The sequence below is a fragment of the Octopus bimaculoides genome, chromosome 3, assembly GCF_046866305.1.
Source record: "Octopus bimaculoides isolate indiv1 chromosome 3, ASM4686630v1, whole genome shotgun sequence".
Lineage (NCBI taxonomy): Eukaryota > Metazoa > Mollusca > Cephalopoda > Octopoda > Octopodidae > Octopus > Octopus bimaculoides.
In genome coordinates this window covers 107,608,722-107,636,713 of record NC_142930.1, presented here as the reverse complement: position 1 = coordinate 107,636,713, position 27,992 = coordinate 107,608,722, and the positions used below count along the sequence as shown (strand labels likewise).

General features: G+C 35.5%; 1 protein-coding gene across 2 annotated transcripts; it reads right to left on the bottom strand.

Moving 5' to 3' along the window:
* Positions 1-10,260: 10,260 nt before the first annotated feature.
* On the bottom strand, positions 10,261-27,962 carry LOC106876335 (trophoblast glycoprotein). 2 transcript variants are annotated; one of them, XM_014924836.3, is made up of 2 exons: positions 25,816-27,962; positions 10,261-10,352 (listed from the first exon to the last, which is right to left on the bottom strand). In XM_014924836.3, exon 1 carries the CDS (start codon positions 27,029-27,031, stop codon positions 25,829-25,831), a length of 1,203 nt encoding a protein of 400 aa, XP_014780322.1. In that variant the 5' UTR covers positions 27,032-27,962; the 3' UTR covers positions 10,261-10,352; positions 25,816-25,828. The 2 variants fall into 2 exon arrangements, with proteins under 2 accessions (XP_014780322.1, XP_014780320.1); XM_014924834.3 differs by having other exon boundaries at positions 10,261-11,187; positions 25,816-27,689.
* Positions 27,963-27,992: the final 30 nt, after the last annotated feature.

Below are 27,992 nucleotides of genomic sequence, written 5' to 3'. Positions count from 1 at the left end.
TTGTGGCCAATGCCAGTGCTATCTGACTGGCACCTATGCCAGTAGTACATAAAAAGCACCATTCAAGCATTGAGCCTCATGGAGGCAGCGACAGGTGACCGACACCTTTGGCAATATACCATGCTTGTGTAGACCAGTCAAGCCAAGTGAGACTAATTGTGACTGATGCCAGTGTCAGGTCAATGGTACCTGTGCTGGTGGCATGTAAAAAACACCCACTACACTCGCAGAGTAGTTGGTGTTAAGAAGGGCATCCAGCTGTAGGAACCTGGCCAAATCAGATTGGAACCTGGTGCAGCTCCCCAGTTTACCAGCATGGAAAATGGACATTCTCAGTCTCTCTCTCTGTCAGGTAACCATGTATCACCTCTACAGCAAGACCTGTTTCTGTCCCTCCATCACACTCTAACCTTTCATCATGACACTAGATCACCTCCTCCAATCATCCAGTCCAACTGTAAAGTGGTTGGCATTTGGAAAGACATCCAACTGTAAAAACCCTGCCAAACTGACCACATAAAAAGCACTCAGTCCACTCTGTGGGGTGGTTGGTGTTAGGAAGGGCATTCAGCCATAAAAACCATGCCAAAACAGAAACAGAAGTCTGGTTCAATCTTCTGCCTGGCCAGCTTGTCAAATTGTCCAACCCATATCAGCATGGAAAGCAGACATTAAATAATGATGATGATAATGATGTTCAAATGTGTGTGTGTGTAAAATATGCATATAGGTAATACTTAACTTACAACGTGGAAGATGTACAGAATGTTCTCATTGAATATGTTAGGTTGCATTGTGTCCCATGTTATAGAAATAAGAGAAAATGCAAAGATAGATGAATGGATGGATGCCAACATCAGAACATAAGGATTAATTAACCTTTGTCAAACATGAAATCTTAGTATTATATTCTATCAGAGAAGCCTGGCATTGCTCAGTAATAAAATGGCATAGCTTTTTATTCTTTTACTTGTTTCAGTCAGTTGACTGTGGCACTGCCTTTAGTTGAACAGAAAGAGGGAGGGAGGGAGGGAGGGAGGGAGAAAAAAGAGAGGAACAGGGAAAGAGAAAGAAAGAAAGGATGGAAGGAAGAGAGGAGGGAGAGAGAGAAAGAAAGAAAGAAAAAGAGGAGAGGGAATGAGGAAGAAAGAAAGAAAGAAAGAATAAATCCTCTAGGCAATAAAATGTTATTGCCTGGAGGATTATGATAAATAGGAGGGGACTGAGGACTGAACCTTGGTGGACCCCTACCTCTACTCGGAATTCCTCACTGTACTTGTTGCCAGTCCTCACCTTACTGACAGCGTCCCTGTATATGGCTCGCACAGCTCTCACTAACCATTCATCTATCCCTAGTTTCCTCATTGCCCACCAGATAAGGGATCGGGGGACCCTGTTGAAGGCTTTCTCCATGTCAACGAAAGCCAGGTACAGAGGTTTATCTTTGGCTTTGTATTTCTCCTGCAGCTGTCTTACCAGAAATATAGCATCAGTGGTGCTTTTCCCTGGCATGAATCCAAACTGCATCTCATCTAAGCTGACTCTCTCTCTAATTAGTTGGGCTATGACCCTCTCTGTGACCTTCATTACCTGGTCCAACAACTTGATACCTCTGTAATTGTTTGTGTCTAAAGTATAACCTTTACCTTTGTAGCAATTGACTATGGTACTGCTACACCAGTCATTGGGTATAACTCCTTTGTGTATCACCTGATTAACTATACGGGTGACTAGGCTACAGCCGACACCGACAGATATTTTGAGCATCTCTGCAGTGATTCCTGATAGGCCGAGGGCTTTCTCTGTCTTCATACTCTTAATCGCTTTATACACACACACACATATATATATATATATATATATATATATATATACGACAGAATTCTTTCAGTTTCTCTCGGCCATATCCACTGACATGGCTTTGGTCGGCTGAAAGCTATAGTAGAAGACATTTGCTGAAGGTGCCACGCAGTGGGACTGAATCCAGAATCATGTGATTGGGAAGCAAGCTTCTTAGCATACAACTACACCTGCACCTATATATATATATATATATATATATATCAAAACATAGGGTAAAAAATCATATATTAATTAATATCGATTTATTACCAGGAAGCTAGCACATTTAAAGAATCAGAGAGATTCAGAAAAAATATCTGAGATATTAGGGGATTAAGGTATATTTTTATATATAAAGATGACCACTAAAATGGACATTTAATGTGCTAGAAATAGACCACATGTGTCTACTAACGAAATTCAGCTAAATACCAAAACGTATGCGGGCAAGACAGTGAAAATTACATAAATAAATCATTATTATCCACGAACCGGTTTCGAAATCAACACTCTTACCGAATGTCTGCTTCTCTTCAGCGCGAACTGTAATGGAATCATAATTCTCAGAATCTTATACAAGTTGTTCACCGCCAGAGGCAAACGTGTATATGGTTCTGCTAATTACAACTTAATGGTAAAAATCAAAAGTCTTCGTTTTGGCGCGCTAATTCCAGGAATATGTCCGCAGAAAATCGTTACTGCGTCGCATATATCCACTTTGAGAACTTGGTTATGGTTAATCAAATTAAAACATAGGGTAAAAAATCATATATTAATATATATATATATATATATATACATACATATACATATACATATATAGAGAGAATTCACAAAAAACAAAAGACAAAGACAGGTGGTGTAAACAAACAGATGTATTAGTTTAAGGCTCAGAAAGTGAATCAGTCCTTAACGTTTCCAGTCAATGCTCTTTCACGGAAAGAAACAAGGAGAGAAAATAAAGAATGTGTAGTGGCTAGCAATCTATCATGGCAAATGTGTGTATATATATATATCATCATCATCATCATCATCGTTTAACGTCCGCTTTCCATGCTAGCATGGGTTGGACGATTTGACTGAGGACTGGTGAAACCGGATGGCAACACCAGGCTCCAGTCTGATTTGGCAGAGTTTCTACAGCTGGATGCCCTTCCTAACGCCAACCACTCAGAGAGTGTAGTGGGTGCTTTTACGTGTCACCCGCACGAAAACGGCCACGCTCGAAATGGTGTCTTTTATGTGCCACCCGCACAAGCCAGTCCAGGGGCACTGGCAACGATCTCGCTCGAAAATCCTACAGGAGCCAGTCAGGCGGTACTGGCAACGGCCACGCTCAAAATGGTGCATCTCATGTGCCACCCGCACAAGAACCAGTCCAGGGGCACTGGCAACGATCTTACTTGGCTTGCCGGGTCTTCTCACGCACAGCCCATTTCCAAAGGTCTCGGTCCGTAGTCATCGCCTCGGTGAGGCCCAATGTACGAAGGTCTTGCCTCACCACCTCAGCCCAGGTCTTCCTGGGCCTACCTCTTCCACGGGTTCCCTCAACTGTTAGGGTGTGGCACTTTTTCACGCAGCTATCCTCCTCCATTCTCACCACATGTCCATACCAGCGCAATCGTCTCTCTTGCACGCCACAACTGATGCTTCTAATGTTCAGCTTTTCTCTCAAGATACTTACACTCTGACGGGTATTCACATTGACATTACACATCCAACGGAGCATACTGGCTTCATTCCTTGCGAGCTTACGTATGTCCTCAGCAGTTACAGCCCATGTTTCACTGCCATGTAGCATGGTTGTTCGTACGCATGCGTCATACAGTCTGCCTTTTACTCTGAGTGAGAGTCCCTTTGTCGCCAGCAGGGGTAAGAGCTCTCTAAACTTTGCCCAGGCTATTCTTATTCTAGCAGCTACACTTTCAGCGCACCCACCCCCACTACTAACTTGGTCGCCCAGATAGCGGAAGCTATCGACTACCTCTAGTTTTTCACCCTGGAATGAGATAGAAGTTGTTTCCTGTTTGTTTGCAGTCTTTATTGCACCTGAACATCTGCCACAAACAAAAACTAACTTGCTAGTTAACCTGCCTTTGATGTTGCTGCACCTCTTATGTGTCCATAGCTTGCACCGGGTACATCTTATAGAGTTACTACCTACTCCTTTTCTACATACTGAGCAGGGCCATCTACCTGAAGGGGTTTGTGTTTTATCTACCTTCCTACTTATTAGGATTTTGGTTTTAGCTAGGTTGACTCTAAGGCCCTTCAGTTCTAGACCTTGCTTCCACACCTGAAACTTCTCCTCTAGTTCTGATAGTGACTCCGCAATTAGGGCAAGGTCATCAGCATAGAGGAGCTCCCAGGGGCAACCTGTCTTGAACTCCTCTGTGATTGCCTGGAGGACTATGGTAAATAATAGGGGGCTGAGGACGGAACCTTGGTGGACCCCTACCTCTACCCGGAATTCATTGCTGTACTCATTTCCAACCCTCACCTTACTGGCCGCATCTCTGTACATGGCTCGCACAGCTCTCACTAGCCATTCTTCTATCCCAAGTTTCCTCATTGACCACCAGATAAGGGATCGGGGGACCCTGTCAAAGGCTTTCTCCATGTCAACGAAAGCCAGGTACAGAGGTTTATCCTTGGCTAGGTATTTCTCTTGCAACTGTCTCACTAGAAATAAGGCATCAGTAGTGCTTTTACCTGGCACGAACCCAAACTGCATCTCATCTAAATTGATTCGCTCCCTAATTAGTTGGGCTATGACCCTCTCTGTAACTTTCATAACCTGATCTAACAGCTTGATGCCTCTGTAATTATTTGTATCTAAAGCGTCCCCTTTACCTTTGTAGCAGTTGACTATGATGCTGCTACACCAGTCATAGGGTATGACTCCTTCGTGTATCACCTGGTTCGTAATACGGGTGACTAGGCTATAGCCAACACTGCCAGATATTTTGAGCATCTCTGCAGTGATTCCTGATGGGCCGGGGGCTTTCCCGGTCTTCATACTCTTAATTGCTTTATCTACCCTGGTACTATCAACTCGGATAGCTGGTCCCTCTATTGGGTCGACATAAGGCAGGCTCTCTTTCTCCCATTCATTCTCTTTATTAAGCAATCTATCGTAGTGGCATCTCCAGACCTCTTTCTTTGCATCCTCATTTAATGCAAGCGTACCATCATCCATGCGAACACATTTCTCTCCTACAACATCACTATTCTCTCTCCTACACTGTCTTGCAACCCGAAATACCTCGAGTCTTTGGTCCTCACGGCGCAGAACATTGGCAAATCTTTCCTTATCTGCTTCCCCTCTGGCTAAATAAACCTGTCGCCTAGCCTCCCTTCTGGCACATTGGTACAATTCCCTGCTACCACCGTATATATATATATATATATATCATCATCATCATCATCATCATCATCGTTTAACATACATTAAATGTGCAGAAAACAGCTTCTGTCACATTCAAGGGGAAAAAACTACAAGTAGTTGATAGCTTCTGTTACCTAGGGAACCAGGTCAGTGGGCAATAAACTGTGCTTGCGAAGTCTGTTGAGGCAAGTAAAGTCATTGTCGTGGGTGATAACAGTATTGCCTGATTGGCACCCATGCCAATAGCATGTAAAAAGCACCATTCGAGCATGGCTGATGCCAGTGCTACCTGATTGGTCCCGTGTCGGTGGCACATAAAAAGCACAATTTTAGCGTGATTGTTGCCAGTGCCACCGGACTGGCTCTTGTGCCGGTGGAATGTAAATAGTACCATTCAAGCATGGTCAATGCCAGTACCGCCTGACTGGCCCTCCTGCTGGTGGCATATAAAAAAGCACCCACTGCACTCTTGGAGTGGTTGGCGTTAGGAAGGGTATCCAGCAGTAGAAACTTTGCCAGATCGGATTGGAGCCTGGTGCAGCCTTCTGGCTTGTCAGCCCTCAGTCAAACCATCATGGAAAATGGACGTTAAATGATGACGATGATGATAACATGACTGGCATAATCATCACTATACTTGGCCTCATCACAACACACACACATCCCTACCATCATATCTATTACACATACCACCATTACTGCAAACACATTTATATCTTCCACTATTACAAAACTCTACTCTACCATTTCACATACCTGTTACCATTATTACTTCATTACACACATCACTGAAATTACACACACACCTCCATTAGTTATACCACTATTACATACCTTACTATCACTTAGTACAACTTCACGAACTAATGAAGGAGCCTATAAGTGGTTGTCAATTTGCTAGAAATAGTTACCATATCTCACTCAAATCACTACACACACACACACTGTAATAGAAGACATTGTGATCCTGAATTCCTTGCACATAGTAACACATAAGAAAAAGACTGATGGTCATATTTGGAATGCCTTTCATCATAGGTTTGTTCGATCAGGGTTGACCTATGGCTAAATAAATTACAGCAACAACAACTACAACTATAGCACAAATGTCCAGACTGACTCCATACAATAAACTACTCTTCAAAGAGTGCAGTGTAATCTTTATCTAAGTAGAGATAAGTTATATTAGAAGTCCTGGGTCTGTAACTAGTTACCTACAAACTCTTCTTCAAATTCACTTGACCAGAGGTGACCAAGGCTACACACTACAATCAAAATCAACATAGTTACTTAACCTGTTTGAGAAAAAAGTTAAATCCCCCTTTGGATTGTACCCTACTGTCACTGAAATGCTCAAATATATAGGATACATGCTTCCTGGATATAATATGTCAGAATAGGATACACGTTTCCTGAATATAATATGTCAGAAAAGATAAAGCAGTCTCAAGTAGAACGTCAATCAAATTTTAACACAGAAACATCATCATTACACATACTACCACTATATCCTCTTCTACTAAATACTGTCACCACGACAACTAAATTACCACCATCTTCTAACATGTTTTCCCTTCTCAATGAATGTACTGAAAAAGTTAATGAGATGAAGTATATGAATGCAGCCTTCCATACATGGCAGTGCATTGCATGTCTCTCTTCACTGTAACATCCCTTACTAAAAATATACATACATTCTCATATGCATGCAGAGCCACACATCAGTTTTCACACTTGGAAACACATATATGCGGAAAACCCCACACACACATGTATCCAACAGTCACACAGCTACAGATATTTCAAAGCATGCTTAGACATAGAAAAACAAACACACATGCATACAGGCAGACAAGTGCATACACCAAATGACCTAGACACATAAATACCCACACATATCCATATTCTCACATTGCACTGTGCTGGAGCTGTGTTTAACAGAGAGATGTTTACTACCATTTCCATTGAATGACAAGGACTGCCATTGTCAGGGTAAATAACAGTTATTGATGTTTCTGTAGTATAGGACAGAGTGAGAAGAGATATCGGAAATATTTCAGCACTAAATAGTCAACATGCCACCACTATACTCAAGCATATTTATATGCTTAACTGTTTTGTTGCCAGCTTTACTCTATCATATATGTGTTCAAATCAGCACATATGAAAGTGTCCAAAGTTAACCATTTAACTGTGAAATTATATTTCATGGTTATTCTAATAATGATGTTAAAAACCTACCAAAAAAATAGAACTGGTATTTTCTGTAAGTCACATTACCTCAATAAATTCGACATATCTCAACAAAAAATAGTTTCAAACATGGCATCCTCAATAAAAGATAGATTGGTATATAAAATTACTTTCTGCCATTCAGGATAAGAAAATTTTGAATGGATATATCTGATTGAAATTTCAGTTGGTAAAACTTCCATGAAATGGTATTATTTAATAATCTTTTGTTGTTTACCAAATAACAACTTGCTTGAAAAGCAGCTAAATCTCCTTCAAAGAACACCCAACTATCTTGAAAAGAGGATACATTAGATAGTGTAGTACTACATATCACTGAAAAGACATGGTTAGACTATTTCAGATCAGGCCTGATCAGGATTGATTGAGAGCAAGGCAACAACCACTGAATAAAACAGGAGTATATTGGATTGTGAAAAAAGCAAAATTTCCAGATAATCATATAATAAACTATTGGATGTTAGGGTGTGTAGTATAGTCCTCAACTAGCATGTCTGTAGAACTGAATTCACTGCACATGGTGCCATAGTTCTGATAAATTGACAAGAGCTCAGCATTCAATAACCCCATCAAAATTTTTATCATTGTGAAAATAAAAAGGACACAGGCAATTTATTACTGAGGTACAAAGATGAAAGTGAAGCTCTTTCAAGTAAAACTTCAAATTTTCAGCATGTCATGTAGTTCAGTCTGAGATAATTTAGAACTACTAATAAACTAAAAAGAATATTAACTAGTTTTACCCTTCACTTCCTACTAACATTCCCAAACCATATACCATCCACATGCTAAATCTGCATTGATTCCATTACAAAGATCTTGAAAAAACCCTTCAATGGGACCATGTCAACCTTGTCTCTTTTAACAATAATCACACCAAGAAAATACCACTGCACCATTGAGTGTCACTCAATGACAGCCCTTGTAGTTATTCCACATGTTGGGCACCAACGTCAACAATCTCAAGTGACAAAAGCACAGCCTTAGTATAGTCAGGATCACATCTCAAAGATTAGACCTTCCCTCTAGAGCCAAAAGATATTTCAACCACCATCAGCTGCTCTTACTCTTCAAGATTCAAGTGAAACTCACAACAGAGCACTGCTCCCACATTAGTACTGCTATGCACACTGAGTTTCTGAATCACATCCAGGGAGAGACCATTCAGCTGATTGGCACTCCAGAGACAATCTAGTCTTCCCCACGGACATACTGTCTCCTCTCTCCATCTTTTCTATCACTATTTTAATGGCCTCTGCCCTTCAGAGTTGGCTAGTCCACCATCTATCCATTGGTGTATTATACTAGTAATAACCAAATGAAATATTATTCATGTTACATGTGAATACAAATACATTGATGTTAAAAAGGTTAATACACTAAACTTCAGCTCTTTATATTCAATATTGTTTTTCCTACTGATCTTACCACTTAGGATTCTGAGCTTTCCTGAATTACAAAGAAAAATGTTTTTTAGTAATTGAATAATTATTTAATTTTTTACTAATCAAGAAAATTTCTTTGAAATTAAACCTGAAATCATAGAACGAGGCTGTATTGACAGAGGACTAGACAACTAAGAAGTTAATGTCTCATGTCATATTACCTACTTTTTGTTTATTTTTTTGTATTTAGTGGGAGGGGCAGTATCCATAGCTTTCTCCAATCCTCTGAGACCAGTATATATTTGATGTTATTAACATTCCATCTTTGTATAGTGACATGGGTTGAACAAGTCAGAAGTATGGCATAGCATTCATTGGCTTCATTCTATGTTATTTCAATTATGAATTTCAGCATCCTCAGATCTGACTTTACATCATCACAGACCTTTTAATTAAGGCATCTTCCAATTATTATGTGTTTTTATTTATCATACCTTATTACAAGTGATGCAGCTGACCAGAGCCTGAAGATTCATTTATAGTTATTGGTAAAAATATACTCAATGTGTAACTGATATATAGTTGTCAACAGCCCAGTCTACTGAGATGTAAATAAGTATCTTGCAGGATACTGTTTACTGAGATAAGAACCAGTGCCACAGTATAGTTGTCAAGTGTTTTATTAGGTTGCACTACTAAACAAAATTACTTCCATGTATGCATAAAAAAAAATACAGCTGAAAATTGCATGTGAGATTTTAAGAGACAGGTGCTGAAAATTTCCTGGTTTGGGTAAAAGAAAATACAATAAAATGATTTTATTCAACATACTCCCCTCTCAGATTCACACAGCCTTCCATACATGGCAGTGCATTGTATGTCTCTCTTCACTGTAACATCCCTTAATGTATATGCTTCACTCATTCTTCCTTAATCCATTACTAAAAATATACATACATTCTCATACACATGCAGAGCCACACATCAGTTTTCACACTTGGGAACACATGTGCAAAAAACCCCAACACACATGTATCCAACAGTCACACAACTACAGATATTATATATGCTACATATATAACTACAATATATATGTAGCAGTCCTTCAGTGTTTCTAAGCCCTGTAAAAGAAGGTTAGGTGTCTAACCAGGCCTTTCATGATACCCTTAAGACCAGGAACTTTACAGCACCCCTTTGTAAGTAGCTTCCCAATAACTTACCAGATAATGGAATTGCATGTGAATTTATATCATGCTCAAACAGAAATTATTTATTGCTGCACATAATTCAATTATCATACAATTAATTGAATTATGAAAAATTGTAGTAGTAACAATATCAACAATAAGAAGAAAAAAAAATGAAAGTTTAAAAAATAACTCCAGAAACAAATTAGTGAGTTAATAAATTTTATTTATCATTTATCATGGTAGCAGCAGCAATATTAAAATATTTATTACGAAAAAGAAAATTATTACTTACAACTGTAAAGGCAAGCATGGAATAAAATGGCAGATTAGAGTAAATAAAAATAGTCAAAAAATACATCAATGAGGATAAAAGATAGAAATATGAAAAGTTCTAAACTAACACCAAAAATATCTAGATAATTGAGTAATATACCAACTATGGACAATAGAAAAAATGGCCCAACTACAAAAATACTTTTATAATATCATAGAGAAATGCATCATTTTGAATATACAACTAAAATATTGTTTTAAATGTTAAGTATGAAATATATACACATGTATATAATATTAATTATACACACATACACACAACATGCACAGACACACATATAACACTATTATTGTTTAATTGGAAGTAAATTTTGATATGAAGTTTTTATGTGCTATTGCAGCACCGAGTTTGCATGCTCGAGAAAGAGAATACAATAAACTTTTCGTGGACTACAAGTCTCCAAAGAGCCACTGCTCAAATTAGGTTCCTGTAGTGTTATCCCTTTTTGGATGTGGTACTGTCATAGGGAAGTCTCCTTAAAAAGTGAGCTTTGAAAAAAAAAAAAAAAAAAAAAAAGAGGAAATCTGGAATTAAGTGTCCTTACTTAGCAAAAGAATGCCAAGTGGGATATAAACACACAAATGGGTTGTTTGTTTCTTAATCCATTTTAAGTATTCTTGAAGTTGAAAGGAGAGAGAGATGGTTGCCAAAACAACAAAAACAAGCCACAGTACATGAATAATCTGTTTTAAAGATGAAAAAGAAACATAAGATTCTCATTTGTTACAGGCTGATATTCTCTTCCAGATGAAGGGAAAAGTTCATGGCTATCACAATAAAAAAACAGTAGACTACCTGTCAAAGAGAATTAAAATATGATTGAATGGATGATAAATGGAAATAATTTCAAGATAAAAATAATTTATATATCACATAGCAGGTGACATGTTATAATGTATTTATATCATGTAGTGTTATTATCACACAGTGAGTTGGGTGTTGTGAGTTTTATATATCCCAAAGTGTGTTATATGGTACAACATGCTATACTTCACACAGTATATATCACACAATGTGTTATATGTTACATATCACACAGTTTAAAAAGTCAAATGTGTTAAGTGCACACATCACACAAGTTATTTCATCATATACTGCATATTTGAATGGTAGAGTTAATTCCTTGCCCAGTTTAACACTACTGCCTGGCCTTTGGATACCTTTAACCAAATTCACTGTTTTAAACATTTAGGGTAGCTTTCCAGTCAGAGGATGACTTCCTCTTACCAGTCCTAGAGGCCCTGAAAAGGGTTATAGGTGCTTCCCTATTTCCTTTGGCAATACCAAAAAAAAAAAAGAAAAAAAGATATAAATATATATATATATATATATATATATATATATATATATATATATATATATATATATCTTATGTGGTACAGTTTATACATCATTTAGTATATTATTAATCACACATTGTATCATGACATAGTAATGCATATTTCATTATATATCATGACACACATCACATATTTCATTATATATCACATAGTATATATTAAAAATCAGCATGTTACATATTCCACTTTGTGTTATCTGTTTTAAGTTTCATTTGTAACAGAGAGAGAAATTCCTTTTAAACAAAATTATACTTGTATATCCGACATTGACAGAGAGAGAGTAGAATGGTTAACATACCACTACAGCTGTCAGCATAAAAAAGTGAGATTTAAAATTATTATCACAAAACATTCCAAGACACTTTAAGTAAAAACTACTAAAATTATTTAGTGCAAGTCTAAAGACATGAAAAATAATTGAAAGTGTACAGGTAGGTAAATTCATATTTTCAATATCAATTTGGTGTGTGAGATTATAAGTTGAAGTTAAATATAAACTGAAGATTTGGTGTCTGTTTCATGTCAATATGATTCTTTTGGTAACACTATCTTAACACAACCATGCCATTATGGTGTTGAGGATAACAACAAAGAAATAACAACTGTTAGAATGATAATAATGATTTCTCATTTAGGCACAAGCCCAGTCATTTTGAAGGGGAATGGGTTTGTCAATACCACCGACCCCAGTGTTTGACTAATACTTTATTTTATTGATCCCAGAAGAATGAAAGGCAAAATAAACCTCAGTGGTATTTTAACTCAGAATGTTAAGAGCCCAAAGAAATGCCACAGAGCACTTTGTCTATTCCAATAATTTTAACACTAATAATTTCATTTTATCAAGAAAGACCAGAAACTTGAGGGAGGGAGCAGTTGATTATATCAATGAGTACTCAGCTGTTAGTTGATTTTATCAACCTCAAAAAGATGGAAGGCAAAGTTGACTTTGGTGGGATTTGAACTTAGAACATAAAGAGCCATAACTAAATACCACAAGGCAGTTTGTCAAACACTGAAACAGATTTGCCAATCTACTACTCCAGAATGATAATAATAATCCGTTCTATTGAAGGCATAAAGCCTGAAATTCTGTGGGAGGGGACTACATCGACCCCAGTATTTCACTGGTACTTAATTTATCGACCCCCAAAAGGATGAAAGGCAAAGTTGACCTGGATGGCATAATAATAATAATAATTAGATGAATGAATATAGCTGATAAAATCAAACCAGTACTTAACTCAAACTTTATTTTCTCAACTCACATAGGATGAAAGTCAAATTTGAACTTGGCAGGATTCAAACATAGAATATAAAAGAATACAACTACTAACTGCAATTTTGTCTAGCACTCTGTGATTTCATTGCCCTTAACCTAATAATAATTATTTCAAATTCAGGCACAAAGTCAACTGTTTTGTGGGGAGGATGATGCTGGTTAATTCATTGATCCCAGTACTAGACTGGTACTTTATTTTTATCCATGTACTCTTGTTTTTATGCTTTACATAATCAGAGCCCATCTCCTTGCAAATTTGCATTTGATATTTTCCAAGATCATGTTGCAAAGCATCTAATAAAAAATCTATTTGTTGATCATTCACTATATATGTAGAAAATTTCATGTTTCCAGAGGGGGATGGCCTCCTTCACACATTCCACTCACCTTCCCTAAGAAGGTAAACTTGGCTTTTTAAGGGTCCTTTTCTTTTTTGATTTTACTCTTTCCACTGCCTTTGACAGTCTTTCACCTCATTCCATTGTTTATCTGCTCTACATCACAAAACAATGAGATTCTGTTGCTAATCAAGGCAGGAGGAGAGGAGTCCTTGATTGCTAGCTTTTAAGAGGTGGTCTATTCTGCTATTTTGGCAACCTTGACAAGTGGTGCTTTGGAAAAAGGAGTTTCAGCGACCTGCTATTGTTGACACTGTCTCTGCTGTTCCTGATTCTTGAATTCTTCCAGACAAAGAGCCCCTGAAAAGGACCTTATTGTCACACAAGCAGCTTGGCTTCTACCTTGCATTGCCAGTATCACTGATGTTATTTCTGCATCTCCAGTTTGGTACAGCTCTGAATTGGCCCTGCAGTCTTTGGGGATCATTAAGACTTGGATATCTACCATTTCTAGTCACTTCTGCACTCACACCTATCCATACTGCTTTGCAAAAGGTAGTCATCAGTTTAGCTTGCTTTCTTGCTCTATCCTCAGTTTAAACAAACTAGGTATACAGTTCCTTAAGCCTTATTTCAACCAAGAGAAGAGATATCACTTCAGACACTGGTTATAGCAAACCTCCAGATGTTGCTTTAAGGGCATAAAAAAGCCCTTTTTTTTCAGGTGGTAATGGTGGTAGAAGGTTGTGATGCAAAGATATGTGACCTTCCTTCTTGTTTGCTCTTGAGTAAAGTCATCAGGTAGGGAGGTATATAATATTTCAGTTACATATTTCTGCGATGCAGATTTTTCTCTGCTTGGTCACATATATTTAGCTCCTCTTAAAAGTGCTAGTGAAAAAATTGCTGTTCCTGTCAGTGTTGCTCAAAACAACACTTTCACCAATTAAATTTGGTTTGTTTTTTCAACAAAAAAAGTGTGCTGTTGTTGTTGTAACAGTAACATTAAAATTGACATTTTAAAATGTTAAAATATTCTTTTGTGTGTATATGAGTTTTACTGTGAAATTTTTGTTGTTTAGCAGTCTTATTTTCAGTCTTATTAAGGATATGCTTCTCTGCTGGAAAGCCATTTCAAGTTAAATAAATGAAATTTCATGTCTCCCCCTGGTATGGAGGTAAATGTCTGATTCTCAATAGAAAATTATTTAGAAAAAAAAGAATATTTTCTTCCCAATTACATTAATTGAAGAGTTTTGCAACACGTGTACATGGCAAACATGATGATAATCATACCTCCATAAATTAAAGAAGTTCATAAAATTGGATATAATCAATGAATTGAGAAGTTTAAATGAACAGAAGATAACTTTCTGCTGGAAAAAATAGGTATCTAAAAAGTAAACAGAAAATCTGGTATAAAATTATATGCTCCTGTATGTATGCGCGTGTGTGTGTGTGTGTGTGTGTGTGTGTGTGTGTGTGTGTGTGTGTGTGTGTGTATATATATATATATATATATATATATATAAACACCAAAATTCCTATATTGGATATGAACTAATTACTCCTGAGTTGTTAGTCTACCTTTTTATTCACATTGCACTTTTCTTTCATCATCATCATGACGATTTCCCCCATGGAATAGTTGCTCTACAATGATTATAGTTTATGAATGCAAATCTTGAAAAAGTAAACAATAAAAGCTAAAAAAAAAAAAGGGTTTTGTTTTTTTCTATTTACTAAGTTTAGGTTTGCAATCAATAATCAACAAACTATTGTTGAGGTTGTATTGTTTTGTGTTGAAATAATTCAGTGAAAAGACATCAGAGCAAAACAGGGATAATTACTTTTGTTCAAAAATACTAGCTTTATGCAAGAAAAGATTTGGTTTAATAATAGCAGCAGAGCAAAGCTGGATAAGAATGGCTGGAAACATTGAACACAGAGAAAGCAAAAATAAATAAATAATATAATATCATTAGAAGTTCTCTTACAGAAGACAGTGATATGGGAGAAATGAGAACATTTCAGTGCTATGCACAGAAACAAAAAGGATTTCTAACAGCAATGATTCAGAAAAAAATAGACTTTATTTAATAACTTCCATCTGGACATGAGTGAGAGAAAACTGTGATATCTAATTTTAAACTTCATGAAGATTAAGATAAAAATAACAGAATAGAAACTTTGGCATTATTTTTTTCTTCTGGTTTTTACTTTCATGCCATACAAAACCTGAGACTAATGGCCTTTGTTTATAGACATACATGATATAAGCAAAAGGAAAACAGAGCAATAGTTTTATGAAAGACAAAATTCTGAAATCACAAAGCTTACAACTGGTAAAGGTGCATCAGGTAAATTTCAAAAATTGGAAATTTCACATTTTTTAAAAGACAGAATAAACATTATACATTTTTAAAATTTATTTTGTTGCACTATGAATGAATGGAAAAGCCCAGAATTTATTATGGTTGTTAATCTGTTATTGTATGCATATTTTAAACAGATGAGATATATTTTGATTAGACTGATAAATATTCACCACAGAACAAGTATAAACCAACAAAAGAACAATAAAATTTCTACATGCATTAAGCTCTATTTTCTCTATTCAGTCATGGATTATTAGCTAGGTTTACCCACAGCTATATTTAGTTCCATAACAATTATGTACAATCCTGGCAAACCTGAAATAGGACAACTATGTTTATTGGTCCATTCATTTTCAGAACAGGAAGGGGTACAACGAGAGGGTCGGGGGGGAACAGCAGATAAATATAAATCAGACTGGTTAAGAGTGTGTTCTATATTTTGAGTCACCATTATTATACTTGAATGGGAATATTAACAATATGAAATAAAAACAGAAGCTATTGAATAGAGTATATGTTTAAATAGGAACAGGGTTCCAGGGTAATTAACAGAAATGAAATAAAGATGGTTCTTTACAATTTCCTACAGATTTTATTTTACATAGATTTCTCATTACCAGTATACATACTGACCAAAACACAAAACACATTTACAAAATTAGCTGGAAATATTTACACAAACAGAATGCATGTGTATATTGTGAATATTTCCAACAACGTTCACAATATTAGAAATGAACAGCAGTGGAAATTACATTTGGAGAAAAAAAAAAACTTCCCATTCATTTGAAAAAAAGATTATTTCATTTTAATGGTTTTAAAATGTATTATGACAAGTAAAGTAGACAAGACAGAATATCTTTAACACATACAGGTTAGAAGTCTGCATGACTGATATAGACAATCTGTGATATATAAAATAATCATCTTAGTATGCCTGATAAACTCTAAGACACACATAATAGTAAAAATAAATACATGTGCCATGTAGAATAGACATGCTTCTATGACAGGCAAAGTCAGTTATTTGAAACTAAAAATAGGAAAATAAGAATCTCTGTGTGTTTGTATATTATTTATATATGTAGAGAGAGAGACACCATATATTGTATAATAAGAGCAGCATACAAACAGAAAATGTATATACAATAAAACAAACACATTAATTTCAGCTCAAGGTCCCTCTTTATGATCAGTACCTGGCTCAGCTCTGCTCCAACACAAAAAACTAGATGGATGATATCACACAGAATGCAACTAACAATGAAAATCAAACTAAACTATATAAAATACAATAAAAACTATACAGTGGATAGATTTAAGTGCTAGATATATGGGCCAGCAAAAAGTATGTCATGTTGTGAGACAATACCTAAGATTCTATGTGGTTGCACAATCAGTTAAATCACTTTCAAATTAATAAAATGGCATAAGATATAAAGACTTGCTTAATTAACATATGTGCATGCATGTAGTGTGTGAGAGAGTGAGAGAGAGATGATTTTTGCTGGAATCTTAGGTCTGTTCAATCAGGTCTGCCTAAGGGTTAAACCACAATATTTATCAATGCTACACAAAACAACAAGAATAAACCCTTAAGCAAATATTTATTACAAATCACAATATTTGCATGATGTGAAGTTTCAGATGTATATAAGGATGAAATTGTTTTTCACAACTGTTTTATTATTGTCTTTGGCTGAACAAAATTTAGCTAAATGTGGAATAAATAAAACTAATACTATTTATTAAAAGCACTCAGAGATACTAGGACTTCTTTTCTTAAAATATATGCCCAGTTTGAGTTATCAAAAGATATGTAAAGCATTTAAAATTATTTTGATATGTATATGTATATGTGTGTGTATATATGCACTTATATATATAGATGTATATATGTGTGTATATATACATATATATGTATATGTGTGTATATATACATATATATATAGATATGTTATATATATGTGTATATATAGATATGTTATATATATGTGTGTATATATACATATATATATATAGATATATATAGATATGTTATATATATGTGCGTATATATATATATATATATATATATCTGTAAAAATATGTGACACTTATTCGGTAGCCATGATAAAACTCCGAGTTTCGGATACCGGGGTGGGAACCCATGCCAACATCTCTTGGGTTCCCACCCCAGCATCTGAAACTCGGAGTTTTATCATGGCTACCGAATAAGTGTCACATATTTTTACAGATAAGTTCCTCTATTTACACAATATCAAGGTCTCTTTCTTTCTTTTGTTGTCCTTTCTATCAATATATATATATATATATATATATAATACAAAGAATATATATACATGTATACACACATATATGTACATACTTACATCTACATGTGTATATACATGCATATCAGGGTACAGGACGTTAGAACAATAAACTACAGACAACGGAACGAACACATAGGAAAACGGAACGCCACTTGGAATATCCCTTCATCAGCTGTCTCTATTCTATCTAGACGTTTCGAAGATAAGACAGAACGTACTCTAGAATAGTCTCTTCCTGAGTAGTGGATCAACCCACTACACAGAGGATTCCAAGGTGGCAAACACAAACCAAGACAGGAAAAAATGGACAGTGAAAACAACATTCAAAAGCCGTAAGTGAAAAGTATATATATATATATATACATACGTATATTATATACACATATAAATATACATACATATATATATACATATATATTATATACATATATATATATTTATACATACATATTATTTACATATATATGTATTACATTTGCACATTATATATACATACATATATATATATATATATACAAATATATACATATATATTATATACATATGATATATATATATACATATGTATATCATATATACATATATATAGATGTACATATTATATACATGCATATATAGATTATATATACATACATATATATATATATATATATATATATATATATATATATATATACACATATGAGACGGCATACAAAAGTTTCAAATCGCCTAAACAAACAAATTGAAAGCAGTGAAAAGTCCCGCCTGAAAATACAACTGCTGGAGATTGAAAAAAATCTGCAACTCTACCATGAAAAAGAAAGAGCAGACAAAGAAGCCTGGGCTATAGACAATATAAAATCTAACCCCAGAGCTTTCTACAAGTTTTCCAAAGAAACAGCTTCAGTGCACTGCAGGATAGGGCCACACCTTGAAAAAGATGGTACACTCACAGGAAACCCAAGGAGGATAAGTGAAATACTAAATGAGCAATTCAAAAGTGTTTTCACTCCACCCCTAGGGCACTTTCAAGTCAGCAATCCAACTGACTTTTTTACCACTGCAGATATAAAAACAGAGGCAATGATGATCGATTACATCAAAATAAATGAAGACAATGTAATAAGGGCTACAGATGAAATGAACCCAAACTCAGCTACTGGCCCTGATGGATTCCCAGCAATCCTTCTAAAAGTATGTAAGCGTGTCCTAGCAAGACCACTGCAGTCCCTCTTTCAGAGCTTCCTTGCATATGGTAAACTCCCAAGAAAACTGAAGGAGGGTAAAATATGCCCTATTTATAAAGGAGGTAGCAGAGCGGAGACCAAGAATTACAGACCTATCTCTCTGACCTCACACATCAGCAAGGTCATGTGACGAATAGTCAGAAGAAAACTAATCGCTTTCCTTGAAGAAAATGACTTTCTGCCTGACACCCAACATGGTTTCATACCAAGAAGAAGCTGCCTGACTCAGCTCTTACAACACTATGACTGGGTGCTGAAACAGTTACTTAACCACTCAAATGTGGAAGTGATATATCTCGACTTTGCAAAGGCCTTTGATAAAGTCAATCATGGAATGATATGTCACAAACTGCATGATCTTGGCAAAGTTGGAAAATTGTGAGAATGGCTTCATGACTTTCTGAAGGATAGAAGTCAGGTGGTAGTAGCCAATGGGGCCACCTCCAATGACATGCAAATAGTGAGTGGCGTTCCGCAAGGCACTGTTTTGGGACCACTACTGTTCATAATGGCCCTCTCAGACATGCCCTCAGCCACGATCACAAGTTATGCAGATGATACAAAAGTCTCACTAGTAATACAGAACCTTGAAGACACTATGTACCTGCAATGTGAGCTGGATGAAATATATAAGTGGGCTGAAAAGAATAACATGCAGTTTAATGCTGAAAAGTTTCAAGCCTTGTGCTATCAGCATGCAAAACTAAATGCAGTACCCATTAAATACACTGGACCTGGAGGGTGTATTTTATGTGCCACCTGCACAGGAGCCAGTCCAGCGGCACTGGCAGCGATCACGAAAAGCATATTTCCAAAGGTCTCGGTGAGGTCTAATGTTTGGAGGTCATGCTTCACCACCTCATCCCAGGTCTTCCTGGGCCTGCCTCTTCTACGGGTTCCCTCAACCACTAGGGTGTGGCACTTTTTCACACAGCTATCCTCGCCACATGACCATACCAGCGCAATCGTCTCTCTTGCACACCACAACTGATGCTTCTTAGGTTCAACTTTTCTCTCAAGATACTTACACTCTATCGGGTATGCACACTGACATTACTCATCCATTGGAACATACTGGCTTCATTCCTTGCGAGCTTGCATGTCCTCAGCAGTCACAGCCCATGTTTCACTATATATTCATATATATACACACACACACATATATATGTATATTTATTTATTAGCATAATACAAAATTTATAAAGAAGATCAAAATTAATATTTAATTAATTGAACATCTGTTCTGTCCAATAGGAAAAAATTTCAGAGGGAGTTAGAAGGAAAAATAACATATCAATGTGTCAGCTTTTCATGCATGGGAGCTGCAATAAAGCTGTTTAGGAATATGAATATAGGTAGAAAGTACACATATAACTAAAGACAGATAGGGTGGTTTACTAAAGAAACTTATAAACCCATGTGTGTAAACCCTGTCTTAAGAGAGGTAGAGATAGAAACCCATTCCACATAGTAAAACAGGTATAATAAACATTCTTGTCTCACTGTACATGGTTGTTTGTAGGGAAAAGTTAATGGGGTAGAGAAATTCAGTGGTTTATAGACTAGAGACTCATAAATCATTAGGTTAAAATCTTCTTACAGGTATGTGTGAGTATTACCTAATTTCACCTTAAATAGAGTGACATCTAACTAAAGTAGTTGATATTCTGCACATCAAAAATATGAATGTTCATATCCCATCACAATATTGTACTGTGTCCCTGACTAAGTTACTTAACTCTCAACAGCTGTAAAGTGGTATCATTAAAAGGTTTTTCATTGGTTCACAGAGCTGAGCACAAATCTTACCATAGGCCAAGCAAAGAACAAGGTAACCTATTTCCTCATGAAACAAAACAAGACTAAATGTTCAACAAATAACTCAGAATAACATGAGATTACATTTACTTTTCTGCAAATGTCTTCATTTTTAAAACTATTTGATACATATTAAAAAATAGATATAAACTGACTATACAAATCTATGCACATCTGTTTGTCTAAGTATATTCGAGATATTGTGTATATTTCAAGGAAATGTTGAAGGGAGGTAGGAAGAATCAGACTAATTTAATTATACGATGACATCTCTTCAATCAGTCACAATATATGATTGTGACTAATTTTAAAAAGTTCAATAAAGTCAAACTACTGGAAGATGAGGTCAGAATATAAAGACAAAATATTGGAAATAACTTAGAAACTTTTAAAACATTTCTTTCAACACCACTATTCAAGTCAACAAAGAAATATCTATGTAGTTACTCAATACACTTTAATAATATAATTCTAATTGCATAATGACTAAAACAAAAGATAGTGGCCACTGCTAGAATGCTTCTTATAGATTTGCTCAGAGCTAAATTTACCCCCATTTTTCTAAGTGACAATTAAGAATATTTAGTCTTGGAAGGGCTTCAGAGGCTATTCTTTCAGACAAATAAAGAAAAAAAAATAAGCAAAAAATCTTATTTTCAGTTAGATGAAAAGTACTTTAAAAAAAAATTCTTTCTCAGTATGCAGGCCTGTTTAAATACTCATATTCATACCTCTACATACATTGAAAATTGAGGTGGTCTTCTTTATAAATTACTAGCAGAGGCACCCGGCGTTGCTCGGGAATGAAATTGTTGCTTATGTACTTGAAGAAAAAAAGGTAAAATATGCTGTATAGAAATTTGAGGACATTCTGTAGATGGACTCTCAGATGAATGATGGCTGGGCGCCTCTCATGAATGGGGAGAATTGAAGATGTGCCAAAAAGCCTCATTGGCACTTGGAAACTTTTAAGAAAATTAAAATGGGGATTAAATGAAAGAAATGATTGACGTGAATATCCTCACAAGAGTAATTGAAATAAATGGCGATTGTGGAACCCCCCCCACGCACGCACGCATACATACGTGTGTCTTTGTAAATATGTTTGTATACATCTATGTATGTGTGTTTGTAAGACAGAGTGTGAGTGAGAGAGAGAGGTTTGTTGTCATGTATACGTACATGCATAAATATACATACATCTTTGGATGTATGCATGACAACACAGCCCTTGACTCACTCACACTCTGTCTCTTACAAACACGCACGCGTGCGCATACACACGTGTGTCTTTGTAAATATGTTTGTATACATTTATGTATGTGTGTGTTTGTAAGAGACAGAGTGTGAGTGAGTGAAGGGGTGTGTGTGTGCGTGTGTATGTGTGTGAGACAGAGTGAGAGAGCGGTGTGTATGTAGTATTTACTCTCTCTCTCTCATACACACTCACACACAAAATAGAGAGTGAAGCTTTTTTGCTGTTGTTACATCAATACCGGAAGTTGACACTGAGGAACCTTTTTAAAGAAGTGAATCTTAAATATAAAGCAATATTATTTATTTTTAATTAAAAAAATCAAATGAAGAACCTAAGATTTATCCGAGGTCAAATTATTCACACATGACAAGTATGGAAGCATTTGGTGAAGTCGATTTCACGTGAAAAGTGATTACACACACATCTCTGTTTTATATATAGTATGATGATGATGATGATGACAAGTATGGAAGCATTTGGTGAAGTCGATTTCACGTGAAAAGCGATTACACACACATCTCTGTTTTATATATAGTATAGATAAAACTTTAAATTTTTCCTTTCATTTATTATTTGTAATTCTGATCTTTCTAATTTCAACAAAGACACTATACTTATACAAATTTTATATTCATTTTTTCTAGCTAGCATGAATGGGGTAATTATGTAAAAATCATTAGAATAGTGTTTTAAAACTGTGTCCTTCCTATAGTTAAAAACTCAGTATATGAGAATGAAGCAAGCACAATTAGCTGTAGGAAGGATACTCAGGTGTAAACACCAGCCTAATAATTTTCACAATTACCCCAAATTGTGCAGTCACTTGACATGCTGAAAATAGCAACCAAATCTCCTTCATCAAACCCTAAATAAAGGTGGGGGAAAAAACTGCCTGACAAACAAACACACACTAACTCTCTCATACACACAGGATGGCTATGGTGAGATATCTTTGCTTGTAAGTCTTCTCTGTCAGGATTGACCTGGGCTAAGCAAATACAACCTGGCCAAGGATACAGCACAATAACTGTAGTAAGGTCTAAATATAAGATCAGGTCTTCAATAACCTTTTGTTATTATTATATATATATATATATATATATATACACACACACATATGACAGATGAAATGCAGGTGCTTTCAATTGAACTGTTGGTTAGAGAGTACCTTGACAGGCTATATAGATACTAGACATATCTCATATCTTGATATGTACACACATATAATAAACTGTAATATAAGGAAACTTGTCATTTGACCATCCAAGTAGGTTTGATTAGAGGCTCCCAAGACTCAGAAGAAAGAAATCTTTAAAATAAGACAACAGTTAAAGAATGCATCAATCTCTTGAGAGCACAAACTTGCTGGACATCACATCAATTTCTTATGGCAGGCCTCAATTTGACATTGATATTAACTGACCTCACATTTTTCAACTGACAGGAAACATATATGAAAATTTATAGTGAATTTAGACAATAATAATCCCAGCAAATCTCCAGCTAAGATACTTTTTTGTCTTGAAACTAATATTTGGCTGTTGGAGTGGGGGTGGGGTACATTCAGTATTGACTCAATAAGTAATATTTTGGAATGCAGCATGTTTTTTCACAGTGTATGAAAAGTACTTATTAATAAATAGTTAAGACTGAGAATGCAGAGTTAAATGGCACTGAGACAAGAAAACTCACAAACATTGACAAGTATCAGATCAGACATAACTTGGGTCAATGGTAGCTTTTCATATATTTTTGGATCCTATATACACGAATGATCTTTTAATACGATTTCTACAGCATTAAATTACAAGTAGAAAGTAAAATGATATTGAGCTATTCATAGCTTCCCTATGAGAAATGTATAAAGTGATTTATATGTCACTTTTTCAGATTAAGATGTTGAAGTAAGAATCAGTATCTCTGTCGAGTAATGTGTGTGTTTGCATGAGAAAGAGTATAGGTTTGTTACACTTCAAAACTGTTATAAAACAATTAGAGCCATAATTAAGATGCATTGCGATACATTAACAGGAAAAAAATAGTCATAAAAACAAATAGACTACGGAAGAACAGATTTGATGGCATAAGTCCTCACAAGAAATGACACATGACAGCTAGGTTGCTGCATTTCAAAACTCATGCACCTGAAGACAGTATAGAAGAATGAATATAAAATCACTGATGATGATTACAATGAAGATTGTGTCAATATTGGATGTTATTCAGTTATAGTGCTTGCTAAAATACTGTTGTAATTTGATGTATGGCTCACACAAACATTAGTTCTTAAACAATATTGTGAAACTTTAAAATGTCATGCTTTCCTCCTCGGAATCGCATCTTTCTGGAACCCTCCTGTCTGTACATGCTTCTCACCTAACGTCGAGACATAAGGAAGACTACGTTGATACTCGATCAGCTAGAAACAGCAGCCAGATATCCCTCAAATCACACCCTTCTGACTTAAAAGAAAAAATGAAACACTGGATAATGTAACCCCCCATACTACGTCTGGAAAAGGAAGAAAAAAAGGACGGGATAGTCATGACTGGAATGCGTTTGATCATAAATCTGTTCAGATAGGATTTACAACTTTTCAACTTTGCCTATTTATTTCTATTCTTCAATCAAAGAAGCTGGCAAAGCTGTTCGGTAGAATAATTAAAAATTAACAAAGGGTGCTACAGATTATAGATACATGGTCTGTGGGTAGTAGTCATTAAAAATATTGTTGGAAAATTAAGGGCTCTGATATTTATCTTTTGACTTAAAAAAAAAAAAAACAGTACTTGATTTAATATTATCTCTTACTCTCAACATTGTTTACAACAAATCTAAACTTAATTTTAATTCAAAATTCTTGAAAACATCCTGACGCCGAGTCAGTCTCTACAAATGAATCGGTACTTTAAATGGTGGTGTGAGTTAACATTACCTGTTCTTGTAGATCAGGTAAGCTAATTGGTTATTAAGAATTATAATAAATTATACTAGTAGCCATTTCTTTCCTCTCACTCAAATATTGTTATGATTTTTAGTAGCATTCCAGTCAAATCAATAAAGTGCAAGGTCAAGTTTTGGTGAATTTACATTTCAGAAAGTGAGAGTTATGGTTCTACTCCGTCAACACAATCACTAAGCTATAATGTCAATAGTATGAAAACTATTTGAATTTTAGTTTTTGTTGCTTTCTACCCACCTCTTATTTAAAGCATATTGGAAAAAGAAGTACAGGAATAAATATTCTTAGCTTGTCGAGGATTCACATATTTTTAAGAGGGAACAAAACTTTAAAATGTATAAAGATATATAAATGAAACCTTTATAAAGTTTGTCCTGTAATTATTTCAACTTATTTTTATCTGTCAGGGGATAGTTACCTGTGCGTGTCTGGACGCTTCTTAACTAAAACACATACAAAAAAAAAACGAGTATTAGTTTGAAAGTATAGTAACGTATACTTACAGAATGCTATAAATTATATTTCTACTGATGCATAACTGTAATGTGTTCTAGAAGTGATGTAAGGAGCGACACATCGTTTAAATACCCGCTTAATACTACCTCTGTTGAGATAGAGAACAATGAGAGCAGTACAAGCAATGAAAGCAAATATAATATATGAGGTTTCCAAGTGAACACCACTGTGCTTCTCACACTTCAAGTCCGATTCTTGCAGACTGAGTACTTGCCTGCCCTGGTACAAGTCTTTGTAACTATAAGAACATGTGACATTATCTACATCCCCAACTTTATCTTGGTTCTTCGTTAACCATTCATAAAAGTCTTTCAAATAACAACTGCAGCTGTAACTGTTGTGGCCGAGCCTTAAATCTGTAAGATAAGGCATGGACTGGTTGAACTGAGTAAGAAAGGAGCCAACTAGTATCCCGTTATAAGAGAGATCTAACTGTTCGATGCTGTATGTACACAATTCCGGGTTGATCTCTATTAAATAGTTATGAGATACATTTAGTTTCTTCAGAGATTCCATGTTACACAACATATCCATAGTTTCATTGGTCAATACTAAAATGTCATTATTAGACAAATTAAGATCTTCCAGTGTTGTGCTGGTCTTATTTAAAATGTACGGTAAACGGATAAGGTATTCGGAGCTCTCAGGACCACTCCAGCTGGCTAAGGTATCGTCCAAGTCAAGAACACGAAGTTGGGTTAACCCTTCAAATACTCCAGTGTGGCTAATATCTAAAAGTTTCCAATTATTGTTACGCAGTATTAATGTCTCTAGTTGTGGCAGACAATGGAATGTTTTGCCGTGGATTCTTCTTATGTTATTGTTGGACATATCTAAATATTTCAAAGCAGAATACTTGTGTCCAAAAGTGTTATGGGCACATGCTCCGAAGAGGTTAGCCGGGAGGTCGGTAAGGTTGTTGCCACTCACTATTAAACTCTGTACAGAATGTGGCACGAATAAAAAGAAACTAGCATTAGTAAAGCCAGTATCTATACACTCCACACTGGTTGCATTGCATTGGCAGTTGGATAATTCAGCTGGGCATTGGGAAGTTTTACTGTTATTTGTATTTGCTGCTCGTTCCATTGTTGTTACCTCCATGTTAGCTTTCGCACCGGCGTCAACTAAATCCATTTGCCAAACGATCACCATAGCAGGGGCCGCAAAGATATACCAAATCAGAAAATTAGCCATTTTCATTAGAATTATATTTTTCTAACACTTTGCTTTGTTTTCTCAGAAATTTTAAATATTATTCTAGTATTAAGAAATTATGCTACAAATTTAATCCGAACTATTTATTGAATGAAAAATTTTGTTAAAAGAGATAGTGGAACTGAAATAAATTAGATAGGCTTTTACTTGATTTATAATCAATACTTTGAATTGAATTTTACATTTAATTATCAGGATTTTTCTCATGGAAATGACACGGATAGAAAAAATAAAAAGCAAAAAAAAAAAAAAAAGAGAGAGATAATGATTAATTTTCTGTTTGCAAATTGTTCTGGGATTGTTGCCAGGTGCGATGTGAAGAAAGTGAGATACGGAGCTTAATAGAGTAGATTTTAGCAGCTGGAAGTGGTCAGTTTAAGTTTTGCGGTTCCAGTGGGTGCTGCACATCACACTGGATAGAGTTAAAACGAGTCAAATAGTATTATTGACAAATGATTCCAGATATATGGTACGTCAAGCTGCGACTCTTCCGATTAGCCTCAATTTGTCAAATGAAGTTCATAAAGTTATATGAACCCTATTTAGCGACGGTCTGCCAGTAGCAATGTTGAAAGTTTAAAAATGCGAACATAAGGCAAGTAGCACAACAGCAGCGAGACGATGGGCTTTGAATGGCTGTTCCGCACTCATAATTTTCCCACACATAATTAGTTATTAAAGAATTAAATTTGTATTTTTTGTGGGGAAGAGAGGGAGAAATAATTAAAAAATAGTGAATCCATATAAGTGTAATTCAATTTAAAATCTAAATGAAAATTGAACAAAATAAACATGTATTATAATAGAGAACATACGCTAGTATAAAATCTTAATTACATACATACGCATATTATAAATGCATTGAGTATATTTTGAAATATTTATTTATGATTTACCGTATAAAGCAGTAAACGATAATGTCATCGATTGAAAATTTAATTTGGTG